This window comes from Athene noctua, chromosome 8, assembly GCF_965140245.1.
Source record: "Athene noctua chromosome 8, bAthNoc1.hap1.1, whole genome shotgun sequence".
Classification (NCBI taxonomy): Eukaryota; Metazoa; Chordata; class Aves; order Strigiformes; family Strigidae; genus Athene; species Athene noctua.
In genome coordinates this window covers 3,909,189-3,930,790 of record NC_134044.1, presented here as the reverse complement: position 1 = coordinate 3,930,790, position 21,602 = coordinate 3,909,189, and the positions used below count along the sequence as shown (strand labels likewise).

Genomic DNA, 21,602 nt, shown 5'->3' with positions numbered 1-21,602 from the left:
AGCACAGGGCTCCCTACACCCCTAGGCACAGATGACTCTGTGAGTTAGCCGTCATGAACTCTGTCACAAAGCCTCTGGGCCAGGAGGGAGAGGTAAAGTTGCATCAATGCGCAGGGTAGTGAGACTGTCTACAGGTGTCTCTGGGAGCAGGAAAGAAAAGAGTATCTTTCTGTGACAGCACAGCTTTTTGCACCATTATGCTGGCCTGTCAGCCCTCTGCAAGATCAAAAAGGTCAGGACACACCTGCCAGTTGCCCAGTCAGACCCCTTGGTGTTATGGGCTGGCTACACCTGCAGTATGGCAGCAGTTTAGCTGCTGGCTTCTGGACAGGTACTTTGCAGAGGGGTCTCTGGTTGGTGCCTTGTTCCATTCCAATGAACCTTTGGAACTACAATTTCCTCTTCCTAATTTACACCCATCCTGGCAATGTGGATGCAGCATGGATGTCCAGTCGGAGAGCAAACCCATCCAGTTGATGACAACATGTGGGGAGGTAGTGTGACTCACGCTTCTGTGTCAGCCTTGGGCATGGCTACACCACGTCCAGGGATGCAGGCCTGGGAGACAGGGCTGACATTACACTTGTTTACAACATGAACACCAGACCCTGACTTTTCCTGCATACTCCTTTATAGAAATGAGCTGAATAAAAGCAATAGGGATTTGCAGAGATAGTGCAAAAGAAAAAGTTCAAGAACGGCCAAAGCCTTATGGAAAGGAGAAGGAATGAGTTGTTTCTGCAACCCAGTGCCAGTAAGCACACCTTGTAGGCATGGTCAGATCCAAGATGCCGGATGGTCCCACGTCCCAGACTAGGTGGGGTTGTTTCCACCTGGAAAATCTCTCTCAGGAATTTGTTTTTGGAGGAATGAACCACTTGCATTACATTAGCACTCAGAGTATCCCGATTTTTCTCCAGGAAATCTATAGGATGGAAACAAAATCAGCTTATCACCTCTGCAGCCTGCTGGCTCTAGCACCACTCTGTCTAGCTAAAATCCACTTCATTTACAGTAACTTGAAGATTAGTTTAGAGTAATCCTCCTGACCGCCTGATCTGACTTGAGATCAACTCTACCCTGGAGTGGCACACATCCAGGGCAGGTCTTGCCCTTCTCTTCACCCTCCATATCCAGCAGAGATAGGCTCACCTTTTGATTCATAAAAGACAACCCCAGCAAAATGATTGATTCCAAACTTGGTGTCATGGTCACTCTTAGGTGGGATGTAGACTTTACTTTTGCCATGGAGGGAATTGATTTTCACAAGCATAGTGGCCTCTGTGCCCTAGAAACAAATACAGATAAAAAAGGACAGTTAAGCAGATTTCCCCCAGCACCGTCCTACGCTCAGCAAACAAACAGAAGTGGTGATCAGACATAACAAAATCTCAAATTTTACCCCTTATTTATGTAGTAAGACTGGAGGAAGGTAGTTCCAGAAATGTCTTCCCTTTTACACAGACCCTTCTCTGAAGCATCAGGACAGAACACACCACCAGAGCATTAGACCTGGTATTTTAGGGCTGTACACAAGTGCCCATAACATTACTAACATTACCAGGTGTGCTGAAAATTTCCTAAATCTTTGGAGCTCACAAGCTAGCTCTGCTTCCTGACCCGTGCTAGGCATAGCGAGTGTTGTGCCATCTGAAAAGTCATGTGCTCTGGGATTCATAGAAGAGATGCTTTCTTGTCCTGACAGCAGGACCACCCTCTTCTTAGGGGAGAAAGGGGAAAACTGTTTGCCTGCACATGATATTCTCAAACTGTTACCTGAGGTCTACAAGGGAGCTGAGGCAGGGGCTTGCTTTTCTTAACAAGCCCACATTGCCATTTGATTCCTGTACCAGCTGTCCTGCTTAATCTCAACATGCCTTGGAGACTATGAAAATGTTCTGCAGGGATGTCTGAAATCAGATGCTACTTTCATCTCTGATGTCCTGTTTGAGATGCCTGGCCTTTGCAGAATAACATTTCATAGAATCATAGAATCATTTAGGTTGGAAAAGATTACTAGGTCCAACCATTAACCTAGCAGTACCAAATCCACCACTAAACCATGTCCCTAAGCGCCACATCTACACATCTTTCAAATACCTCCAGGGATGGTGATCCCACCACCTGATCCAATGCTTGGCAACCTTTTCGGTGAAGAAATTTTTCCTAATATCCATCTAAACCTCCCCTGGCACAACTTGAGGTTGCTTCCTCTGTCCCATTGCTTGTTACTTGGGAGAAGGGACCAACACCCCCCTCGCTACAGCCTCCTTTCAGGTAGTTGTAGAGAGCAATAAGGTCTCCCCTGAGCCTCCTTTTCTCCAGACTAAACACCCCCAGTTCCCTCAGCCGCTCCTCATAAGACCTGTGCTCTAGACCCTTCACCAGCTTCATTGCCCTTCTCTGGACACGCTCCAGCACCTCAGTGTCTTTCCTGTAGTGAAGGGCCCAAAACTGAACACAGTATTCGAGGTGCAGCCTCACCAGTGCTGAGTACAGGGGCAAGATCCCTTCCCTGTCCCTGCTGGCCACACTATTTCTGACACAAGCCAGGATGCCATTGGCCTCTTGGCCACCCGGGCACACTGCCAGCTCTTACTCAGGTGGCTGTTGACCAACACACCCAGGTCTTTTTCCACCAGGCACCTTTCCAGCCACTCATCCTCAGGCCTGTAGCATTGCAGGGGGTTGTTGTGACCCAAGTGTGTGACCCTGCACTGAGCCTTGTTGAACCTCTTTGGCCCATTGATCCAGCCTGTCCAGATCCCTCTGTAGAGCCTCTCTACCCTCCTCATCTGCAAACTTACTGAGGGTGCACTCAATCCCCTCGTCCAGAACGTTGATAAAGATACTGAGCAGAACTGGCCCCAGTACTGAGCCCTGGGGAACACCACTTGTGACCGGCCATCAGCTGGTCCATCATCACTCCATTCCCCTGCATCTCTTTGGGCCCGGCCATCCAGCCAGTTTTTTACCCATCCAGACCATGAGCTGCCAGTTTCTCCAGGAGAATGCTATGGGAAACGGTGTCAATGGCTTTACTAAAGTCTAGGTAGATAACATCCACAGCCTTTTGCTCATTCACTAAGCGGGTCACCTTCTCATAGAAGACCATCAGGCTAGTCAAGCAGGACCTGCCTTTCATAAACCTGTGCTGACAGGGCCTGGTCACCTAGTTGTCCTGTACATGCTGTGTGATGGCACTTAAGATGGTCTGTGCCATAACCTTCCCAAGGTCAGACTGACAGGCCTGTAGTTTCCCTACAATGGTGACATTGCTCAACTAGGTCTGTCATCCAGAAGAAGAAAGAGCAAGCTGCAGCCCAGACCAACAGCAGAACAATAATCAAACAATATGTGAATTCAAAGATTTCCTAAGAAGCCCTCATAAAATGATCCAGACTCCTTCCTTCTCTGTCTGGAACAACTGTAGGAGTGTCCACAGGCAGGTACCAGGAAGAGCACATTCCAGCAGGGAGTGAAGTGTGGAGAGCTTTTTGCCAGAAAATGGACATCTCGGCTCGATGATGTCCTTTATTGAAGAATAAAGAACAACTGAAGAAAGCTGGCAGCTGGTAAACAAGAAAATGCAGAGTTGCAGAACTAAAGAACTAAAGGACTGATAACCAGGATGCCGATGGTAGAATTAGTCTTATAGCTTAGCCAATCAGTGTATAGACTAGAGCATGTGGACAGCAAATGCACAGTACATTGTAACCAATTATTATAACGCAGCCTAGCTCGTGCTTACTGACATCGCTTTGAAGATGGTATAAATTTTCAGTGTTAATGACAATAAAGGTCTCTGTCTGTTCACACTGTACACAGAGTCCATACCTCCGTTTCCTCAGTGAAGAATTTGTATAGTGAGCTACTTTAAAAGAAACATCTATGGGGAGAAACATTGACTCTCATAATGTATCGGAAAGCCACTTTTTACCAATTGGTGTTACCAATGTTACCTGTGAGCTGTGTGCAAAGCCAGGCATTACAAGTAAAAGCAGAAATTTACCTTTGGGAACTTGCTCTCTTCATCAATGAGGGAGATGATATTCATAGGCTTGAGTGCGATGACTTCCAGAGCCTGGCGGTTATCAGTGAAGTCAATGTTATTCCAGGCAATGTGCTCCGCAAGGTATTCCTCTTGCTCCAGCTTGAAGACATGGTGCACGAAGAACTGCTGAAGGTGCTCATTGGCAATGTTAATGCAGAGCTGCTCAAAGCTGGGGGGGGACAAGGTGGGAACCCATAGTCATCCTTGGCCAGTGCTGCACTGCTCTATGGTATTTGTTTATTCTCTGTATTAAATACATATCCAGATATACTATTGCTATATTCCACAGTGTTAATGATCACCACACTGCATGTTACCAATCTTAGCAATATAAGGCATGTATCTTCTGTTATGATAAAGATAAACAGAAATGAGCCAACTGATGATTGAGTGTTGCTGAGTAAGCAAGGAAAGATCTTGTAAATGTTTCAAGAAACTCTAGAGATTAAGGGGAACATATAACTGTGAAAATATCTTGACTGTATGAGTGTGTGATGTGTTTTTACTTGCACTGGCTCTACCACTTCTTTTGTTAGTCACTTCTTAAGGCTGCACCTGAACTTCATTACCTGATAATTGCTGTGGCACAGTGCGTGTGCCTGTGGAATGGTCACCATAGTGAGGCCCCATGTGGGTTGCAGCCTTTGGGAACAGCATAAAAAATAGGCAAGAACACTGAAGATAGAAGATGGGCTGAAGAGATCCTAGGCCGTGTTCCAAAAGTCAGTGAGGAATATTATCTTGCTGAAAGCAAGCAAGATGCATCAGTTGAAATGGATTGGAAAAGACTGCAGAATATGTGCTGATGGTTTGTGGAGTACTGATGATATGGTACCATACAACTGAGAGAATTGCTGCCCCTGTAGAGAAGGGCAAACAGAAATGGTGCTTTGGGACTAAAACCACCGGTAGGAGAGGTAGCAGTGGGACAATGCTATACTGACCAGGTGTTTTGCTGACCTGTCCTTAAGAGTAGAGAAATGAAAAAGCCCCAAAAAAGGGACAGGAAAACACTGAGCAAGATGGAAGCATGAGCAAAAATGGGAAGCACAACATGGCCTCCTTTATACTATATACAAAATGTGTCCCAAGAGACATTGTAAAAATGCTATGGAACAAGAAAGTTTGATACAGAGACATGGGGACATACTACATCCTCACATAGTGGCTGCCTGCTCATAGCAGCTTCATAGCCATCTCCTCTGAGAAAATTCCTGAGGTTTTGAAATAGACATGTAAAATGGTTGCACCAAAATGAAGGTTGGGGAGGAGGCAGAAATATGACCAAGTCTGAAGAAAAATGGAATTTGTGCATGATCATCCTTGGGAAAATTCAGTGTTGGAAATTTCACTGCTTTTCTGAGAATAAGGATGATAATGAAAGAGCACATGTCTGTTTTTTCATTCTTTCCTTTGACATCAGCTGTTTCAGCTTCCCAGTGGAAATGAATATCCTACCTGTTGTTGCTGAAGTTTTCAAACCCAAAAATGTCCAACAGCCCAATGGACTGATATCTGTTTTTAGGCTTTTGAGAAGCTGGGTTGAAAATGGCTGAGTTGATCTTGTTCACTATCCACAGGAAAATCCGTCCATATATACCCTGAGAAAAAATAAAAGAGGAATTAGAGCCCATCGTTACAGTCTTTGGACATAGCTTACCACCTGCTGTTGTGCTGCTACAATGCTGTCAAACTATGCCTGAAGACTACGAGAGACCGGAGCCCTCTGGGTAAATGTTTACCACATAATGCTCCTCAACCAGTAAGACAGCTCTGAAAACAACACCAGTCTTTAAACGGAGAAATTGTAAGCACCAGTACCTTCACAAAGGCATCCCTCCCATCTGCAGCTTGAACTATGTTCAGAGGCCTGGACACACTTTCTCCTCGAACAATGATGGAGAGGTTTGTGAGGCTGTTCTGAAGTTCACTGGAGTCCACCTGGCAGAAGAGTCATGGCAACCTGGTCATTCCAGGTGGATAAAGGACATCCAGCAAAGTCTGTCTCAGGAAGACACAGCCATGACAAACTGCCTGTTCAGCAGCATTCACTGGCAGCCTGCTAAAGATCTCCTAGCTCAGAGACACATCTGCAACGGCGTCACTGAGTGTCAGGGGGAAGAAGGTGATGTGCCTGTTATACATGCATCCATACATAAACACTCCACAGAGACATGCCTTGTCAGTGTGCTCAGGGAGAGAGGGTGAAGGAGAGAACTAGCAGGAGAAGATAAGAGTCATTACCTCAAGCAATTTGGTTGCGACTGAAAAGTGTGGTGAGTCCATCACATCAGAGCAGTCCAAGTTGTCGTACACAGCCGCTACATTGAGAAACAGTCAATCTCAGGGTGAATCATTTCTGCTATTGTAGCTGTATTTCTGTAACCCTGTAGCTCTAGGAATGTGGCGAGGCAGCAAGCTCTCTTTTGAAACTCACGCATTTGATGATTTTACTAAGAAGGGTCCTGATTTCACCCAGGGATCCTGAGATGTAAAGGGCCCTCACAACTCCAGAACATTGGGCTAAAAATAGTAGCAAAACTGACAAGGTTATTAATTATAAATAGTAGCTATTGGGCATCTGGGGAAGTGGTATCTGACTTCAGAAAATGTGTTTCTGAAAATACTTTTTTCATGTATCTGGCTTGTGGGAAATTTAGACAATGAAAGGGAACAAGGGAAGTCCCTCATTTTAGAAACCAGCATTACTCCAAAGAATCCAGCTGGCATCACTGTATCCAGCTGACCCTCTGTATCACAAAATGAGGAGGAGTCCTTTTCTAAAATGTGAGAGCTTCTGGCATCCCTCTGGTGGGTGTCTCACACTATGCCTGTGCCGTACCAGAAGTGCACTTATGCAGGTGAGTGTTCACCAGACCTAGCCAGGAGAATGACTGCTAGCATCCCCACAGCAAACACCACTGAGCTGCTCCTGCATCTCTGGCTTGCGTAGCACAACAGTAAGCAAATGTAACATGGCAATATATTATCAGTTTCAGTTTGTGTGATAAGGGCCCATTTATAACCATGGAAAGCTGACAGCATGACAAAATAATAATAAGATGGTGTTTTTCAAAACACTAGGCAGTGGAGTCATAAATCAGAGTTTCACGGTGCTCATCTGCCTGCCCTTCCAACCCTGTTCACCTCTTTCTACAGGGCAGAGCAACACAACCTAATCTGTACAGATGGAAGCAGGCAGCACCTTGAGGCCTTTACCATCCAGTCTAAACGATGAAGCACAGACAATGCTGAGTTTACCTTCAAACTCTACATTCCCTAGGTGCAGGATGGCAGCCAGCAGCTTGCTGATGTCCCAGTTCTCAGAATCTGAGAACATGAGGATCTTCATAGCTGAGCGGATATGGGCATAATCCTTCGCATCATTCCGGCCATCACAGGACATGCAGTTGCCCTGCAAAACACCTCAACCACAGGTTAGGAAAATCCTCCCAGTACCGATGCAAGGGAGAAAGGACCTGCAGACTGACAAACCCTTGTACACAATGTGGATACCCTGTGAGCCTCTTGCCACAAGACATAAGGTAAAAACCTACATTCTATATACTCTTCCAATGGCTGTTTCTTCCCTCATCTCTACTCTCAAGAAGAACCCAGTAGCAGAGGGCTAAATAATGCATTTCTCCAGGGCTAGACTGAATATCGTGGAAGCCAAAAGGAAAAGCTGAGGGGAAGGCTGCTGTGGAGCATAGAAGGACAGGAAACTTTGACAAGGTTACCTACACATACAAGGCCATGCCTCTTTGATTTCCTCTCTCTGCCTTGTCAATGGACAATTAAGAGCCCTAATCCCAAATCAAAGTGAGGAGGACTGGATCAGTACTAGAAGGCAAATCTTGAAATAAGAATATGAGGTTCTAGTGGAAGGCAGATGGAAGCATCCAAAGCAGCATCAGAAGAACCTTCAATAAATCCTGCACAGTGGGTCCTAGGATGCTGCTCCTAATAGAAACTATTTTCAGCCCTAATGGAGATGGGAAAATGCCTTTTTTATCCCTGCTATTACTGACAATATAGTGTAATGACTACAAAAGTGAAGTATTCCTAGACAGTTTACAGCATGTAAACATGCCAGCTTGTGCCAACCTGAACAAAACCATGGATATGTTCTCCTGCAGTCTAATCCTCCTGTCTCTGTATTATACTGCCCTCCTGCTGTCACAGGGAACTTCAGACCTTTTTATGGAATGGCCAATGTGTGAATTGCATTCATCAGCTTTCTGCAAGATCACTGCTATTTTGAAAACATTACATTTGAAAAAATCCCCAGCAACTTTAATGGTTTTGCTTTTGAGACTCCAGAAACAGCTTTATAGGCTTGATATTTTCACTGAAACTAGATGTCCTTCTCCCATTAACTTCAGCAGAGGCAGAACTTAGCCTCATTTTTTCCTAGGCTGTAGAACAGTCCAAATCAAACCAGCTAACATATTTAATATGAGGTATCTGCACAGGCTAAAGAACAGGATTTTCACAATGGCTTTCATGCCCTAAACCAACCAATTAGCTGTTTTCAAAAATCTCACTATGAACATCCTACTCCTGCCACTATGGCAACATAAACCCAGACAGGGACATTAACATCAGCTGTTGGAGGTTAAATTGAATGCCAGCTTCCTGCATTATGTATATAAGATTTATCAGATATGGGACTAGGATTCTTGCCACTGTTTCTGCTTATTCCTTTTCCCCTAAGGTATACATACCTGATTAGTATTCTCGCTGGCATGAGATTCCTTGCATTCATGTAAAATCTGAGTGCCTGTCAAAGTGGGGAATATTTCCCACTTGCTTTAAGATGCCCTTCATGTTTCTTAAGTCTGATTTTGATAGAAAGCTTTGAACTGCCACAAGCTGCCTGCTACTGGCAGACATTACAATAAGTCTCTGAAACTGAGTCTCACAGCACTTTCGGTGTTACTGCTTCTGGTACTCTAAGGAAAGGAGTGTTCCTGTTTGGTAACTACCCATCTGCAGCTCTTACTGACTGTAATTGCTTGCTGAGAGAAGTAAATAGCAGAGGGATAATGGAGAAGAAAGCACAGACTATTACCATAGTGAGATAAGTGTACTCTGAAGCAGTGCCCAGATTCAGCATCTTTTTCTGCTCTGTATTCATCCCCATTAGCATGCAGTAGAAGATGTGATAGTTCCTCTCCTCTGGAGCCTAGAAGAAAGAAAGAGGCCAATGGACAGCCTTGTCAGCATAAGTTTGTAACAGGAGCAGGCAGAATGTACATCTGGCAGTGCCCTCACCTGCCGGCAAACCCGGGACTTCTCCAGAAGAAACTGTTCTATCCGGGCTCCTTCTATCACACCATTTTGGTTGAAGTGAATATCAATGTATTTCCCAAAGCGGCTTGAATTGTCATTTCGAATTGTCTTGGCATTTCCAAAAGCTGATGGGCAAGAGATAGTATCTGAGTCATTGCAGTTAATGAACATCAAGTTTATTTTTTACACCTTTCTTTTTTGCTGCTGGTGTTTTACATGTTGTGTTCCAAATGACAATGCTGGCAAGCACTGAAGAATGTCTGGTCTCAGACTGCCTCCTAAAGACAGAGGCAGGCATACTGTGTATTCAGGTAATTGAGTCCTGAAAGACATATTCAAATGATCCAAATGTGCCCTATATCTGGCCAGCCAGGAGAGCTGCACAGTTCTGAAGACCTCTAGAAGGACTTACTGGGAACACATTTAATGCCTCTACAGAGAAAGATGGGTGTCTGAGGGAGCTTCCCTACAGATACATCCATGCTTGGCCTGTCACACTGTCACTATCTGGTGCAAATGCTAAACCAGGGGTCTTTACCTTGGGCTCTGCATTCCCATGGACTCTTGTGTTCCTGGCAGTTCCAGGTTACATATTTCAGTGGCACATCCTCCCACAGCATGGGAGCTGCTGTGGACTTCATGGGAGAAAAGTATGGAGAACTTCTACCCTGCATCACCAGTGTTTCGGGGTTTTTAGCAGTTATGCATATACAATGGTTCAAAGATCTGTTTCTGAATTTTTCATCCTGATACAAAAATCCTGAGATAAAGGTGGTAAATCAGGCATGTTTGCTAAATAACCCACCTTCCAGAATGGGGTTGGCCTCTAGGATTTGCTGCTCTATCCAGGAATGCTGGCCACTGACAGCTGCCAAAAACTGTAGTATTAACTTTGTGTTTTCAGTCTTCCCAGCTCCAGATTCTCCACTGCAGTAAGAAACAAGTTCATTACAGGTTTCCTTTCTTCTTTTTTTGGCTAGGGTGTCAAAATGGCAGACCAAGTTAAAAAAAAAAAAAAAAGAATGGCAGTTCAGACTGTCTTTCATGGAGGGCTGGAGAATTTTAGACTTTCATCATCTTATCTGCTAAAATTTAAGTTGTTTTTTAGACTTAGGCTGAGGACTAAGTTCTCACACTGATTAAAAACAAGGAAATCCATGGAAGACATTCTGTACCAGTGCAAATTAAATGACCACTTGCTTTTCTTCTTTAATGCATTACCAGATTTTCAATGCTAGCACATCAGCTGAGTTCAGCCTCAGCTACAATCAGATATTATTGCAATGAGACTATCTTGTTCTTCACACATTAACAGAAAATGGATACATGTTATGTGTTTATAGGATGAAGAAAGCTTCCCTCCATCTTCAGATTAGCAGAGGTACTTTCTCTCCAGGAAATCTCTATTCTCAGGAAGTGCATGTACCATAAGTATGTCCCCATGATAAAAGATAGCCTTATATCACACAGGCTCATATTTTATGTTTCTATATGTAATGACCATGTGCAGAATGTATCACCACATTCAAAGATTCTGGGGGAAAACAATGGACTGCAAAAATCCCTTGCTTATGTTCTATCTTCTGCAGCCCTAACTGAATGAAATAGCAGGGGAGAAAATACTTCTTTCCTGTTGTCTCTAGTGTTATCTGTGCCCTTCCATTTGGAAGGTCTCCTCTGTCCACAAAGGTGGCCCAAAAAACATGCCGGACTTGGTTTCTGTTCCTTGTTCCCTCTGAGTCCAGTCACCTGATCACACAGCACTGGTCTCTCTTATTCCTCTTCATATTGAAGTAACAGTTGTCTGCAATGGCGAAGACATGAGGTGGTAGCTCTCCAATCCTCTTGTTACAGTACAGTCTGATCTGGTCAACTGTGTAGAGGGGCAGCAGCTGGTATGGATTCACTGCTACCAAGATTGATCCTGTGTAAGTCTGGAACACAGTTATGAGCGTTACCTCTAGCAGCAAACCAAGAATACAACCAAAGCCACTTGCAGTATAAATCTAAACAGAGGCAGGATAGAAGCCTGGGAGATCCATAGCATCACTTAGGTGAGACCAGGACCCTAGTTCCTCACTATAAGCTGCTATTAAAGATCCCAGGATATGAAGGTTTTTGGAGAAGGAAGAATGCTAGCTATAATCTCCTTGCCAAATCACAGCACAGTTCGCTGTCTTAGGCTAAAGCACAAGAAAGTCCAATTTAACTTGTGTGCTATCATAAGCTGTTTTGTAGTGTTTTGTCAAGCTGCTTTCATGTTTTAGTGCGGATGTAGCTGAACTTTGCTGATGGGCAAAGTTATTGCTGAGTTATTCATACAGTCATTTAGTAATATTTATGAATAACAGCACCACTGAAGGAGGCTGTTGAAGGCTGTGGAAATGCAAGCAATAATATTGTTCAAGAACTTCTACATAAGACAGCTGCAGACTGCTGAAGTCTAATATAACAGGTCTACACACACACCTTGGTAGTTAAAACTGCAGCATCTATAACATCTGTCCTTGTTTACACTAAACTTCAACACATCTGTGTTGTAAGAGGCAGCTCCTCTCCTACAGTGTATATAACATGTGAGGCAAAGCATGGAAAAACCTGAATATTATTATCATATTACAAACTAGGAACTAAGGAACAAAGAAATGATAAATGCCAAATTGCTCAGTCACAGGCAAAACATGTAATGGACAAGAAATGAAACCAGGGGCCCTAAATATCCAGATTTATTCTTCATCTATTCTATTCCATCAAAATCAAGTAAACATTGACTTGGACTGCAGGATAATCCAAATCATGTCACTGTGTACTAGTTAGATTGATCCTGTGTCACAGCTGCAGGTAATAGCAGCACTAAGCTGTAACGTGGGCTGGATTTAGCTGTCAGTCACTGATGGAAACGATCACCCTAGGAGAAAGTAAGCAGGGTCGCTACCTGGGCATATCTCTGTCATTCCAGAGACTGCTATTAGCTCTCTTCTTCACAGCCAAATTACTTGAATGAAAGAAGAGAAAAACTATGTTGTGTCTCCTTGGCACTCTCAGTCAGTAAAGGAAGCAGAGGACCCCATGTATGAAATGCTTGCAAGCTGCTCAGGTAACTCTGCAAGACATGCTGCAGAGGTCATTCCTGAAAGTACTGTCTGGTGACCTTGGCACTCACATAGATTTTTTGCTCCTGGTGGCGGATGAGGAGGTTGTGTACCATGCCTGCTTCATGGAGATCCCCAAGGTTGATCATGTCTTCCACCCCTTGGACAGAGGAGGGGTGCATCAGGTGTACCATGTGCATGTTCCGAGCTGTGATCCAGTGTTCCTGAAAAAGGCCAAGGCATGAGCTTTAATGTGTTTTGCTGTTGCTCAGAGGCGAACAAAGGAGAGCCGTGTTAGACTGGAGCAACCTTCAGGACAATTCATGTGCAAGCCAGCATCTGCTAACAAACAGTAAACTGAACTACAGAAATCAACTGCTTTGCTGCTCCCCAGCACCACATGATTTAAAGCACCGGATGAAGCCACCGTGGGTTCTGGACATCAAATTTAGCATTGCTCAGAGCGCAGCTCTGTCAGGTAATCACAGCCACAACATTGTATGAGGTAGGGATGAAACCCCAACTGACTTTAGTGGGATCATGATTTCACCTAAAGATCCACCAAATTTAGGGATTGGAGCCTGTCCATTTCCTTTTCTTAACTATGTAGATATAACCTCTAGCTCAGGAAGCTCTAAATCTTCATAGTGCCAGACGTGGGGATACTAGAGTATCACCCCATATTTGCCTTATTTTTATATTCTTTCTTTCAGTATATCCTACCAGACATTACCAAAGTCACACCATTTGGCTAGATGGAGCTTTGGTCTGACCCAATAGGGCCATTCTTTCATACTTTGTACTCTTACGTTCATCTTTTGCGGAAAGTTATAGGGCAGCCCACCTTGCCTTCATCATCCTCCAGCAATATCCGTCCTGAGTCGGAGTCCTTCACAACTGCCCCGATAGGGACATTAAATTCACTGTTTGATTGAGTGTCCAGCCACACATGATCACCCTGGGGAGAAGAAAAGATATTCTAAGTACAGTGACATATTTGATACCATGTAGCTCACAAGCATACATCTCTTGGTCTTAATTTTATAGTGATTTGATCTCTTTAGCAGTGCTTAAATGGGTAAGTTCTTACTGCTCACAGGTAGTACAGTCTAATGGTTATAGTATCAAGACCTCTGAGTTCTACCCCAGGCTCCACAGCTGACTTGGAATGTGCCTTTGAACAAGTCATCAAGCCCAGCTGTCTCACAAGAGGAAATAAGGCTACACCTTTTACACAGACAGCAATTACTCAGCTCCACTATCTCCCAGAGATTGTCAGGGGGCACAGTGAATGCTGTTGAAGTGCCTTGGCAGCCTCATATCAGCTATGGTATTCTTTCAGAAGGGATGCTTGAAAATACAGACATTACCAGGAAAAAGAAAAATAAACAGATGTACAGACTAGATGCCTGGATATGTAGAAGGCTTTATTGCAAGAGTTTTTAGATACATATTCTTTCTGCTATAGCTGAAATCACTTAGAAATGCTAGTGCATCTATGATCTAACTTCAGGTAAAAAAAAAAAAAAAGTGTTATTTATTGAGTCCAGCTTCTCTCTTCGTATTTGTAGAGGTAACATCCTGCCTCTCTGCACAGCAAGCAGGCAAGCAGAACTGCTCTGCTGTCACTGGGGGAAAGGTGTGAGCTATGACTGCCCTTTCCTAGGAATGAGCACCATCTTGGTGTCACCTGCACTACTGTCCTGGTTATACTCCCCAACCCCAGCCCCCAGGAATACCTTCTCTTGCTCCAGACACTAACATTCAAACAGAAAGCTTTACTGTAAGGGCTGGAATGAAAATTGAACAAAGCTGTAGGTCAGATCTTCAATGGGTAATTCATATTACACCTGCCAAGGAACCGGCTTTATAGCTGAGTCTCCTGTCATATACAGATTTTGTTACATACTGTAGCATTAACTGTCAAAGTTTTTTACTGAAAAATTATTTCTTTTTCCTCTCAAAATACTTTATGGGCTCATGTCTAAAACTAAACAACTGTAATGTAAAGCATCTATAAACATTGCAAAAGGTTATGAAGAATGTTGCAGACTAACAGCTCTCATTTGCATGGAATAAAACTCCAGAGGTAAGGTGTGCAGTTTCAGTGCCACACCTTGTGACAGAGGTCACCAGCTCAACATAAGCACAGCCCAGCTAGGCAAGACACCTCTGCATCTCTAGTCTAGATTTATATTATTTTATACCTTGTTGATACTGGGTTATTGCTACTTTCTTTTTGAGTTGAACCATGATGTTAAGGTAATTTTCTCCTCTTTGGGCCACAGGCTAATCGATAAATCACAGCAAAGAATAGGACTTACCTTTCTGAAAACCATCATTATATTTTAGGTCACTGGATGTAACCTGCAGTGCCAAGAAGAACATAACATTAGGCCTGAAAAGGGCTCGGGCTTTGATCAGAACAGACAGTGGTGTTTCCTTGAGATGTTTCCTTATAAAAAAATAACAGCAAAATGCCTTAAAATGTTTCTGTTTATGGGTTTTGTTAAAGCAGAAGAGATCATAATAAGCTACACTCAATATAGAAACAAGTAAACCATCTACCCAAAGCAAAGTACCTACAGCACTGGGGTGGTGGTCTGCTCTGAGTTCTACCACATAACCCTGGAGATGCTCTCAACCCTGAAGACGTCACTGTGCACATTTTCATACTAAATATTCCTCAATCAGATGCTAGGCACATTTATTGGCTGAACTTCAAATTTGGCTCACAAATAAGAAGACCCCACAAAGCAATGTAATTTGATGCACAATAGAGTTACCTTTGGTTGATCCATTGACCTAGCAGTTCGGGTGCTATGAGTGGCTAGCTCAGTGACACAGATCTAATTCATACCTTCCTGAGCTGCTCAGTTCCCTCAGACCCTCGCAGCTTCAACCTACTACCATATAGAAACTGAGGTTTAGAGTTCACCTTTCTTGGCTGGAATGGGAGGGGTTGCAATGAAGGCATGAGCAGCAAAATAAGGAAGTGGAGGGAACCACAATAAAATTAGAAGCTCACTATCAAGGACATAACAGTGAAAAGATTGGTGGCCAGAAATCTACACCAGTGCTTTGATTAAGGGATGATGCTGTTTAGGCTGTGATCCTTGAAAGGATCCAAAGTCTTCAGAAGCTGCTTCCTATCCCATTAGGCTACTGCAGCTGGATTTTGGGAGTGATTCCAGGACTAGGTGTGATTTACCAGCTCCCACTCTTGCTACAGCAGGAAGGCTGATGTATGTCTCCTATGGTGTGTGAGAAATCACAGGTAAAGACTGTTTGCTAAGTGCCATCTAGATGTTTCCAGAGTTCCAGACGGGTTCTTTTCCCTCTTATTTCTTCCTACTAGCAGGGGTGATCCCTGCACACTAAGGCTGTTGAGTAACCTGTGATTCAGTAACTGCTGTGTGCAGCAGACATCAGTTATTAGCCCATGTCTTCACAGCCTCATATTCACAAACTTCTCACAGCTGTGTGACCCATTCTGCTCTCTCCATTTCTCTAAAGCATCTCTCCCTCTATCCATCCAGCACACCCAGAGGAAAGGCTCAGCTCAGAGTTGATAATAAGAATGAAATTCTTGCAATGAACAAAATGCTCCATAAAATGCTAACCTTGGACTAAAAATTATTCCAATTTTACCCTTTCATGATCTATTATCAATGAGATTTTCTTAGCATTTTACAACTCCTGCTCAATGAGGACATATTGAACCATCTGCATCTCTTCTGCACATTCCTCTTTGACAACAAACCACTTGGAAACCACTTTACAAGGTGAGTGGACACTACAGGACCAGAAAATTATCTTTGGCAGAAAATTATTCCAGGCAAGTCCATGATCTCTTGGAACATCCCCCATGAAGAAGACAGACACCTGTTCTAGTTTTGTCTTGACACTCAAATCTAAATCTCTTGTTGTCTCACAGCCTTTTGAGAAGTTATTTTATTCTGGCCCTAAACTATGCTAGCCTTGGTTTTGGGCAGGTTCTCGGGAAAATTTGAGCAAAACAAGAAAACTAGAAATTAACTGAGTTGGAAGTTCCATCATCTACCTGTGCTATACAGATAATCATCAAAATCCTGGTTTGCAGTACTATTAATAGTAGTGATTAATGGGATACTTCATCAATAATTTCACTGAAATCCTTGATATTTCTTCTATCATGTGTAAAGGCTTTAAAATCTTAGGTTTAAAATTTGTGACAGCTATTTACACTTCTGTGTAATATGGATGGTATATATTTTTGAGAGGTACCCAGATTTCATTACTTTTCTGGTTGAAAAATTTAAATCATTTCATGATTTATCTTCATTTTATGGTGGAGCTATAGAGTTTTCTGAGGTTTAGAACTTTGCAACTAAATTATTAGAAAGGTGTTTCAAACCACCACTTTATTTTTGGAAATTCATGCTCTTGAAAAATGAAGATTACCATTAAAAAAACCTCAAGGTGAAGTTCAAGGTTACCATTGTTTTATTCCTCTTGTTTTAATAAAATTCAATGTTAAAAGAAAACATTGCAGTGAGAGAACTAGGGCTTATTTTGTCACTTGCTTTCCCATAGCTGCCCACTTTTTTTTACCTATGTTATTTGGGAAGGTATAAATAGCTTCCATAAATCATGGTCTTATTTAAAATTGATGGGCGCATAAACAGCCTTTTCTTCAGACTAAAAGGAAAGAGTAATTATACTCTTCTATGCAAGATACTGCCACTGTTGTGGGTTACACCAATGTCTTACCCATAAGGAGAGCTATTAGGGTAGCAAAATGGAAACTAGGAAGTGCTTGACAAGCTACATGACCTTTGTGCCCTATCTGTGGCTATAAAGAGCTATACAGTAGCATGGATTGAACAGGGTTTCTGAGCAAGCCCAGAATGATTTACTACTTTGAAGTTATCATAAGGTATGCTGAAAATAGCTAATTATCAAAATTAAAATATGTATTGTGATCCCAAAGTGGAAAATAAATAGAAACTTCAAGAGATGACAGACTGCTGATGTAGAAGTCCAATGCTAACCCACATTTTAAAGCAGGAATTTTAAATGTAACATTCATGTAGGTGACCCAATAACAAGAAGTGGAATGTCACACTTAATAACAAAGCTGGCACACGGAGAAACTGCAAGGACTGACTATATTAAGAACTGATTTTCCCTGTGAGACTAGGGAAACCTCTGGAGCTCACCTGTAACTAAGATGTAAAATGTGCTCAATTTTGTAGCTCAGTATCTGTGAAAATGTGAATGTGTTCTTTCCGGCTGCTTGGTATTTTTCTGTGCTTTTTTTACACTCTCCCAAGAAGGAAATTCCATGTTTTATAATCAGTTATTGTTATGGCAAAGTCCTCATGTTCTTTTTCAGGACTCAGGAACTGGATCTGTGTATTAACTTCAACAGTGTGATGACCTGTTACTATGCGCGATGCAAGGTGGTACAGAAGCATGGTACTTAGCAAACGTGGGCCAAGGTCAGCTACAGTGACTCACAACTGACAGATACTTTTTCACCTGTGCCAGAAACCAGAGTACTGCAACAGAAAAGAAATATCTACCCGGAATAAAGAGGGAGTGGTACATGCAAACACGAAGCACAGCCATACTACATCACATCAAAGGTACAGCTAGCTCTGGATCCAGTCTATGATAGCAGCCAAGAATGGACATGTAGGGAGGAGATCCCATATAATCCCGGGATACACAGTTTCAACATATAAAATGCTTAAAAAGCCAACTCCCCACCTGCTTGAATGCTTTCTGACAATGCCTGTCTCTCTCTGTTGCTTTTCTTTCCAACATAATGCAGCACTGTAAACAAAATTGCACCCCACAAGATGGGATATTACCTCTCCTGAAGAAATCTTCACTGTCTGGCTTCTGCAGCTTAGCTCCCTCTTTTTCATAAGCGTTGGAGTAAGAAGGAAAAAAAAGGTGAAACTGGCACTGGTGCCATTAAGGGATCCCTCACTGAGTACCAGTCCTCTGCAGCACAAAGGAGGAAATGACTGAGGCACGGTTATTTATTACAGGACTTTGCTCCCAGTTCAGCATATATGTCATTTCCAAGTCAGGCATTCCAGTAAGCAGGAAGGCCAATTCTTGCCTGGGTGAACCTTAAACTTTCATTTCTCCACTGTGCCTGAATCCTTTCAGATTTCTGGAAAGCACTCCCAGAGGAAAACCCTTTAGCATCTGGTCTTATGCTGCTCCAACACCACTGACTTCCCTGGAGTTCTCTTGTTTTCACCAAGATTGTTAGATAAGAGGAAACTCGGGCCCTCCTCTCTCATCTGTCCCCTTGGTTTTGCACAGCTTTTTCTGCAAGGTCAGAAGATGCCTATCAGTCCATGTCCTATGTGGATTGTGTTTCACACTACCTAGAGCTCAAAGCAAAATAAACTCATGGTGCTTAACTGAAAATGATACACACACACATATAAAAGGACAAAAAATCCTGAATTTGTTATCATTAATTTACCTTCCAATACCCTGTCCCTGTGTTCCAGCATCTAGGTTCATGTTAACTCCCTAACTGCCCACTTCTCTTTTTCTGCATTAGGACAGGATGGCCAAGAACTTCCCTCTTGCTGGTTGCTCCACATGCACTCTCAGTAATCCTGTGTCCTTGCATATCCTGTTAAAATCCAGCACTAGATGTGATGTATGGTAAAGAAACAGAAGTGTCGTATATCTGTAGAGAGGCAGATACAGGGTTTCTCCAGCTGGAGCAAGGACCCAGGAATCAGGCACATTTCAACCCTAAGCAAGATCAAAGAACAAGGACGAGATTTTTTCCATCTACCTTAACTCAACATTTCTTCAGGGCTCTGTACATAACAGGTGGCTTGCCTCACCATGACTATTCTGTATGCCTTTTAATAAACATGCAAATGAAAATATGCAATAATTTAGTATACCTAATAGCCTAATTTTTATTTTCTTGTTTCCTAGGTTCCATGTAGCTGCACTCTATGATGGGAAAGACATGGGAAAAATCCTCCATGTTGGAGACAGATTCCTGGGGCTCCTGCTGTAGTTCCATATCTGAATCAGAGGTAAGCATTCAAGCATGGCGATCAATAGTTGGGAGTAATGTGTGTTTAACCATGTTACATATTTGTGTTTTAGTATTAGCCCCCTTATATGAGGTTTTTGTTTAAGTTTTATAGTAGAAATGAAGATACAAGTGGAAAATAGAGCATAGGCCCTCCAGGGCTTGGAGACTTTTAGAGAGAGGCAGGAAACCACAAGGAGAGAGGAGATTCTTAAAGAGTCTAACTGTGCAAATCATTCTTTCTCAAGGATTTTGCCTCAAGGAGTTCTTTAGCAGACTTATTTCCGATAGAACAGTTTTTAGAAGTCTGTATGCTGTATGTGATTAGCAAAATTTCAAGTACTGAGTTTATAAGATGAATGTCAAATATTGGCAAATAAATCAAAGTACATATCTTTATACTACCAAGGCAGATATCTAAACCCAAAGTTTTTTGTGTAATTAGTCTGCAGGGAAGAAAGTGCCATGCATATTTCTTCAGCAAATGAAACATACCTGCTGAAATTCCAAATGGAGCATTTTGGGGCAGAGAATCTCATTCTAAAATGATATACATTTTTAACACTTGTGACCAAGACGTAGTAGGGGTGCTATTCAGAAAGAAGTACAGTATTTCTGTCCTAGTACAGTACATAAACTGTATGAGATGGAAATATAGAGAACTCAAGGTTCTGAAAGAAAAGCACAACTCATTCATTGTATGGTTGAAATATGTGTTGGAAGGAAGATGGATTGTAACAGTTAAGTCTAGACATACTCAAGAGCCAGAAAACATAAGATGAACAAGTAGAGACTTAATATACGAAGTGGAAGCAGTCTAGATGCCTTGTAAAGCACATGTACCTAATAAGAGATGAGTAAGCAGGCGCCTTGCTAAAGGATTCTTCAGAGAAGTGCCTGTGAGTGAATAGGAGTTGCTCAGGTTTGGGAAGTCACTGAGCTGTGCAAAGGGGGAAAGACAGGAACTTGCCAGGAGCGGGCAACTCTGTTCACTGCTGAAGACAGAGTTTGGCGAGGGACTGTGCAGGGCACAGACAGATTTGTAGTTCTAATTAGGGGTAATTTGTAGTATGGTCTATGCTGATGAGTAATGCACCGAGAAATAAAAGAAATTAAAATTGGATAATCCTTAGTGAATTTAATCCTGCTGTTGTTCAGAGCAATAGGTCTGTCCGGATAGACATGTGTTAATAAAACTTCCTCTTCCTGACAGCTTCCTAATTAAGAGACTGATATCAGGATCAAAGGGTTTAATTTGCACATGGTACTACCTCTCACATTTCCTCTCCAGCTAAATCAAAGCGGCCTTGTCATTTCTGCACCCCTGAGTCCTAGATGCCAAGCGTCATTTTATGTTAACGTAGGGTTTTTTCCTGAGGTTTCTGAACGGAGGTGGATTGGATATAGCAGTCTGCAATTTAAGCTTTTCATTCAGAAGCCCTCCTGTCTACACTAACCTCCTTCCTTCCCTCTAAGCAGATTTGTAGCTTTACGTCACCGATGTCTGAAAGGCACTCTGAAAGGCACACTGCAGGGAACAAAGCAAACCAAATAAGAAGTACATACCCGTAAAGGATTTCCAAGTGCATTCCTTTGTTGTCTTGAGCATTCTGTCCCTCAGGGAAAGGCTTATTTCATTCCAGCCAGTTCAGGAGGTTGTACAGAGAGGCAGACCAGTGGGGATCTGGGATCTGTGTCATTACACACCTTCACACAGGCCAAGTGGGCACTGCTTACTCTGCTTGCTAGAAGGCAGGTCATTGTTACCCACTGTGCAATCCCATTATGGTCTGAGTGTCGCTCCATCCTTCCTTTTGGGATGCAGCCAAGATGGTATTACAAGAATATATTACAAGGTGGTAAGTGCCAAGTTCTTGCTCATGAGGGACAAAGTGTGTGCCCACACACATGTTACCCTGCAGAATAGCTGTCAGAATGGATGCCCAATTATTTAGCATTGCTGAGGTGAGGTTGCTTAACACACAGGTGCACCCTCTCCTGTGCAGTGCACATGGCATGTCACAACACTAGGCTCAGGGTTAGGAGGTTTCGTTTCAGAAAGATGGGAAATCATAACTGTTAAAAAAGAAACCTC

General features: G+C 42.9%; 1 protein-coding gene across 4 annotated transcripts in view; it reads right to left on the bottom strand.

The window, feature by feature from the left end:
• MYO7B (myosin VIIB) overlaps positions 1-21,210 on the bottom strand; it is a 61,093-nt gene extending 39,883 nt beyond the window's left edge. For 3 of the 4 annotated variants that reach the window (XM_074911726.1, XM_074911725.1, XM_074911728.1), the window contains exons 1-15: positions 21,074-21,210; positions 14,766-14,808; positions 13,286-13,399; positions 12,513-12,665; positions 11,099-11,283; positions 10,155-10,276; positions 9,332-9,474; positions 9,129-9,242; positions 7,316-7,469; positions 6,299-6,375; positions 5,876-5,995; positions 5,513-5,655; positions 4,013-4,223; positions 1,153-1,288; positions 765-925 (exon numbers count right to left, since the gene is read on the bottom strand). In XM_074911726.1, the coding sequence (XP_074767827.1) occupies positions 765-925; positions 1,153-1,288; positions 4,013-4,223; positions 5,513-5,655; positions 5,876-5,995; positions 6,299-6,375; positions 7,316-7,469; positions 9,129-9,242; positions 9,332-9,474; positions 10,155-10,276; positions 11,099-11,283; positions 12,513-12,665; positions 13,286-13,399; positions 14,766-14,783 (1,851 nt within the window). In that variant the 5' untranslated portion in view covers positions 14,784-14,808; positions 21,074-21,210. Of the gene's footprint in view, positions 1-764; positions 926-1,152; positions 1,289-4,012; positions 4,224-5,512; positions 5,656-5,875; positions 5,996-6,298; positions 6,376-7,315; positions 7,481-9,128; positions 9,243-9,331; positions 9,475-10,154; positions 10,277-11,098; positions 11,284-12,512; positions 12,666-13,285; positions 13,400-14,765; positions 14,809-21,073 lie in introns of those variants that run through there. The other variant, XM_074911729.1, reaches the window with a different exon arrangement.
• Between the last annotated feature and the right edge of the window lie 392 nt (positions 21,211-21,602).